The sequence below is a fragment of the Protobothrops mucrosquamatus genome, unplaced genomic scaffold, assembly GCF_001527695.2.
Source record: "Protobothrops mucrosquamatus isolate PMUCROS unplaced genomic scaffold, P.Mucros_1.0 scaffold5045, whole genome shotgun sequence".
NCBI classification, from domain to species: Eukaryota; Metazoa; Chordata; class Lepidosauria; order Squamata; family Viperidae; genus Protobothrops; species Protobothrops mucrosquamatus.
In genome coordinates, this window is record NW_015390922.1 from 4,606 (window position 1) to 10,317 (window position 5,712).

Here is a 5,712-nt window from a genome sequence, read left to right on the forward strand (position 1 = left end):
CCCCCCCCTTCCCTCCCGGCCGGGAGAACCTTGGCTAAATTTGGTAAAACGCCCGGCTGACCAATCGACAGGTGAGGCCGGAGGGGATTGGCCCCCCGGGCAGGGCTGCCTCCCCTGGCGCCCAATCGGAGGGTCCGGGGGGGGCCCCTGCCGGCCTCCGGGGTACAAAGGGGTCCGGCCGGCGGGCGGGGCAGCGCTTGCCACCTGCTCAGACCGGAGGGGGACACGGAGGTTCTGTTCTGTGGGTGGCCCCGGGGTGACACCTGCCAACATGGTAAGCATGGTAAGAGCCCGGGCCCGGAGCCCGGGGATGGACGGCGCCAGGACGGCTGGAGCTGACCCTCCTGCCGGGACGCCGGACGGGAGCGCCGCCTGCGCACCGACGGCCGGCTGGACTGGTTGGTCGAGTGTCCCGTGGGACAGGGCGGCCCCGGCGCCCAGGGCCAGCGCAGGAGCGGCGAGGAAGCGGCCAGGACACAAGCCGGGCTCTGGCGGAGCCGCCCTGTGTGGGGCCGGGGGGGCACCGCGACCCGTTGGCCGAGGCTGCTGGGGCGACTGGGGGGGACTGGGCAGTGGGGGTGGGGGAGACCGGGTGGGTGACTTCTGCTGCTTTACCTGAAGGGGTTAGGGGAGGTTTGTGGGGGGGGGCAAGAGGGGGTGGGATTCGGCGTCCCCGGGGACCTCCGGCGAGGCGGGAGGGCTGCGAAAAGGAGGAGCTGGCCGTCGGGGAAAGCTGAGCCCCGGGTCAGGAGGCGCCAGGGCTGCCTGGGCATCTCACAGCCCCAAGAGCCTCCTGAAGGAGTAACCCAATCCGGGGGGTGGGGGGGTGGGGGGGGGCTGGACAGGTGCGGGTCTGGCTGGCAGCCCGCCTGGAGCCGCCCCTAGAAGGCGCTCCCGGCAGCTCCAGTTTGGCTAAGAATAGCCCGCGTCTCAAGAAGCCCCCCCCCACCCCGCGCTGGCCGCCTGCCTCTGGGCCAGGGACCAAGGAGGAGGGCACGGGGCCTGGGACCCAGGGGGGAGGGAAGGAGGACAAGAGCAGCTGCCCCCGGGAGGAGCAGCCAGATTCTCCAGCCAGGCAGACTTGGAGACTGTCCCTCAGCAGCTCTCCAGACCTCAACTTGGGCTTCATCTGGGGCCACGACTCTGCTTGGAAGGACCCGAGGAAGAAAGGATGGAGGTCCCTGCCCCCCCTGCCCTTCTCTGGCAGTCCTTCCCCACAGGGGTCCCCATCCCTGGTTGCGGCTGCCTCTTCCCTTTCAGCCGAAAAGTAGAGGGGTGGGTGGGTGGGTGGGCGGCTGTCCTGCTTTCGGGGTGAGGAGCCCCCGGTGCCCACAGAAGATGCTGTGAAGGGCCCTGGGACTCAGGTCAGATGGGATGGGGGGGCACTGGTTTCCCCTAGGCAGGCCCCACTGGGCCCCCTCCCCGGCCCTCGGTCACCCCTGTCTTTGCCTTGCAGACGGACCAGCAGGCTGAGGCCCGCTCCTACCTCAGCGAGGAGATGATTGCGGGTGAGTCTGCCGGACGGGGCAGGGCGGTGAGGGCAGCCCCTGGGGGGGGGCATCGGAGGGAGGAGTGGGGGGCTCTGGGTGCCCAGAGGGGCATAGTAGAGTTTGGCCAGGGGTGTCAGGCTAGTCCTCGACTTACAACCACAATTGAGCCCCAAACAGTTGTTAAGTGAGTCGTGCCCCGTTTTACAACCTTGCCACTGTTGTTAAGTGAATCGCTGCAGTTGTTCAGTTAATAACATGGTTGTTAAGTGAATCTGACTTCCCCATCGGCTTCGCTTCTCAGAAGGTCGCAAAAGGGGGATCTCTTGACCCAACTGGGACGCTGCGACCGTCATAAATACGAGTCAGTTGCCAAGCCCTGAAAACTCATCTGTTCCATGCGGCCGGCCTGGCGTAGTTTTGATTGGGTTTTGTTAGGGGTTTTATATTTTAGAGCAGGCTTTTATGTAATATTTACTGTGATTTTTATTATTGCCTGTTCACCGCCCTGAGTCCCGTAAGGGAGAGAGGGCGGCATATAAATTTAAACAATAAATAAATAAATAAATAAATAAATAAGCCTCTGAATTTTGGCCACGTGACCTTGGAGGGGGGGGTGCTGCAGGGGTTGCGAGTGTGAAAACCGGTCCCAAGTCACTTTTTTCAGTGCCGTTGTAACTCCGAGCGGTCACTAAATGAAACTGCTGTAAGTCAAGGCCACTTCTGAATGTTTGGCCTTGGTGCCCGGCCCAGTGGCCGTCTTGGCAATGGGGAGAGCAGGGAGGCGGGGGCGCCCTGCCTTTCTCCGGCAGAGGCTGAGCCCCCCCCTTGTGCCCCCCCCGCAGAGTTCAAGGCCGCCTTTGACATGTTTGATGCCGATGGGGGGGGCGACATCAGCACCAAGGAGCTGGGGACGGTCATGCGGATGCTGGGCCAAACGCCCACCAAGGAGGAGCTGGACGCCATCATAGAGGAGGTGGACGAGGATGGTGAGAGGGGGCAGAAGCCGGGAGGGGGGGAGGAGAGGGACCTGGGGAAACCCCCCCTAACTCTGGGCTGGGACCCCCCCCGCAGGCAGCGGAACCATCGACTTCGAGGAGTTCCTGGTGATGATGGTGAGGCAGATGAAGGAGGACGCCAAGGGCAAGTCCGAGGAGGAGCTGGCCGAGTGCTTCCGCATCTTTGACAGGTGGGCTCCTGGGTCCTTGGGCAGGGCAGGGATGGGGGTCTGCTGGGGGGGGGGGGCAGGCTGGCCTTGGGGGAGCGGGAGGATGCTTCTTATTTATTCATTAGATTTCTATCTCATCTTTATTTAGTTATATAGGGTCTGTAGGGTCTCCAGCCTGGGTGGGGGGTTGGACTAGATGACCTACAAGGTCCCTTCCAACTCTGTTATATTTCATATTTCTAAACCACCCCTCTCTCTCAAACAGGGGTTCTTTATAACCTCATAAGGAACTCAAAGTGGCCAATGCACTTAAGAATTGTTGTTAGTTGCGAAGTCGTGTCTGACCCATCACAACCCCATGGACCACGTTCCTCCAGGCCTTCCTGTCCTCTCCCATCTTCTGGAGTCATTTCATTTCATTTTTTCATTTTATTAAATTTATACCCCGCCCTTCTCCCGGAGGACTCAGGGCGGCTTACAGCCGGTTTAAAAACAATAATACAATACCATACAAAATTTAAAAATGATTAAAAATAAATATTTGAATAGGCCGCTTCTACTAAAATTTTGTTAAAACCAATTTAAATACCCCTAGGCCAGTCCTGCCCGCTGAAACAACCAACTCTTGAGGGCGCGGCGGAAGGAGGGGAGATCCGGAATCACCCGGATCTCTGGGGGCAGCTCGTTCCAGAGGGTGGGAGCTCCCACCGAGAAGGCCCTCCCCCTGGGGGTCGCCAGCCGGCACTGTCTGGTTGACGGCACCCTGAGGAGACCCTCTCTGTGGGAGCGTACAGGTCGGTGGGGGGTAATCTGTGGCAGAAGGCGGTCTCGAAGGTAGCCAGGTCCGATGCCATGGTCCATTGAAGCTCAGGCCTGCTGCTTCAGGGACTCCATCCAGCCCCCTCCTTCTCTGTCGTCCCCTTCTTCTTCTCTTGCCCTCCGTCTTTCCCAGCATCAGGCTCTTCTCCAGGGAGTCCTTCCTTCTCATTAGGTGGCCAAAGTACTTGAGTTTCTGCTTCAGGATCTGGCCTTCTAAAGAGCAGTCGGGGTTGATCTCCTCTAGGACCGACCGGTTGGATCGCCTTGCAGTCCAGGGGACTCGCAGGAGTCTTCTCCAGCACCAGAGTTCAAAGGCCTCCATTCTTTGGCGCTCAGCCTTTCTTAGGGTCCAGTTTTCACAGCCACACATGGCAACTGGGAAAACCATGGCCTGGACTACACGCACTTTTGTTGGCAGGGTGATGATGTCTCTGCTTTTGAGTATGCTGCCTAGATTTGCCATAGCTTCCCTCCCCAGGAGCAAGCGTCTTTTAATTTCTTGGCTGCAGTCCCCATCTGCGGTGATCTTGGAGCCCAGGAGCCCACTTAAGAATACACCTCCTATTTTCCCCACAACAACAAGCCTGTGGGGTGGGCTGGGCCAGGAGAGAGGGCCTGGCCCAAAAGTTATTCATAGGGCTTTTGTGTCTAAGGCGGCACTGGAACTCACCGTCTCCTGGTGATTGGCCCAAAATGTCACCCAGCCGTCTTTCGTGGCTAAGGTGGGACTAGAATTCCCTCCCTCCCACTGTCTAGCCTGGTGCCTTCCCCACTGGGCCACTTGGTGCTGCAGCCAAGCAGAGGGGGGGGCGCATTCAGTGGACCGAGTCGTCCATTCTTGCCCACGTTCTCAAATGAAGATTCTTCGACATGTCTGTCCTCCTCAAAAGTTAGCCCACGGCTGTAGGATTCCACGCCTCCGTGGCTCCCTGCGTGGCCCGGAAGAGAAAGCAATTGTGGGGAGCAGCTACCTCCTGCCCTCTGGGCTAATCCTTGGCTAGCGGGGCAGGTCAGGGCTTACCTGATGGACCTTGCCTTTCCAGTGGAGGTGAGACTCTTCAGACCTTCAGAATCAGAATGGCAGAGTTGGAAGGGAGCTTGGAGGTCATCTAGTCCAACCCCCTGCTCAGGCAGGAAACGCTATACCATTTCAGACAAATGGCTGTCCAGTCTCTTCTTAAAAACTTCCAGTGTTGGAGCATCCACCGCTTCTGGAGGCAGGTGGTTCCACTGGTTAATTGTTTTAACTGTCAGGAAGTTTCTCCTTAGTTCTAGATTGCTTCTCTCCTTGATTAGTTTCCATCCGTTGCTTCTTGTTCGGCCTTCAGGCGCTTTGGAGAATAGCTTGACTCCCTCTTCTTTGGGACAGCCCCTGAGATACTGGAAGGCTGCTATCTTGTCCCCCCTCGTCCTTCTTTTCATTAAACTAGACATCCCCAATTCCAGCAACCGTTCCTTGTAAGTTTTATCCTCCAGTCCCCTGATCATCTTTGTTGCTCTTCTCTGCACTCTTTCTAGAGTCTCAGCATCTTTTTTATAGTGTGGAGACCAAAATTGGTTGCAGTATTCTAGGTGTGGTCTTACTCAGGCTGTATAGTATTAGTACCTCACGTGATCACAGTTAAATCCCTCTGTTAATGCAGCTTAGGATTGCACAGGGTTTATTTGGCTGGCTGGCTCACATTTAAGTGATTGTCCACTCGGGCTCCAAAATCTAACAGTTACCGCTATGGAGCCAGGTTTCACCTAATCTGCCCCTGTACGTTTGGCTTTTCTTGCCTAAGTGTAAAATCTTATTTTCTCTACACTGAATTTCGTTTTGTTAGACAGGGCCCAGTATTCAAGTCTGAACACTGTCCGACCTAGTCTAGGGTCTCCTGTTTAAACAGGGGGTTGGACTAGAAGACCTTAAAGGCCCCTTCCTACTCTGTTATTCTGCCTTCTGGTTCTGCTCTCAGCTGGTGTTGAGGCTGCAGAGGTGGGACGGTCTGGGGCAGGGGTAGGCAACCTTGGCTCTTTTATGACGCGTGGACTTCAACTCCCAGAATTCCTGAGCCAGCATGGGGGAACTATGCCCCCCTCATGACTGGTGGACTTCAACTCCCAGAATTCCTGAGCCAGCATGGGGGAACTATGACCCCCTCATGACTCGTGGACTTCAACTCCCAGAATTCCTGAGCCAGCATGGGGGAACTATGGCCCTCTCATGACTCGTGGACTTCAACTCCCAGAATTCCT

The 5,712-nt window shown here is 57.5% G+C and overlaps 1 protein-coding gene across 2 annotated transcripts in view; it reads left to right on the plus strand.

Annotated features, from left to right (window-relative positions):
* Positions 1-194: 194 nt before the first annotated feature.
* The window catches only part of TNNC2 (troponin C2, fast skeletal type), a 6,859-nt gene continuing 1,341 nt past the window's right edge, over positions 195-5,712 (plus strand). Inside the window, exons 1-4 of one of the 2 annotated variants that reach the window (XM_015828869.1) lie at positions 195-274; positions 1,457-1,508; positions 2,333-2,476; positions 2,562-2,676. In XM_015828869.1, the coding sequence (XP_015684355.1) occupies positions 272-274; positions 1,457-1,508; positions 2,333-2,476; positions 2,562-2,676 (314 nt within the window). In that variant the 5' untranslated portion in view covers positions 195-271. Of the gene's footprint in view, positions 275-1,025; positions 1,178-1,456; positions 1,509-2,332; positions 2,477-2,561; positions 2,677-5,712 lie in introns of those variants that run through there. The other variant, XM_015828868.1, reaches the window with a different exon arrangement.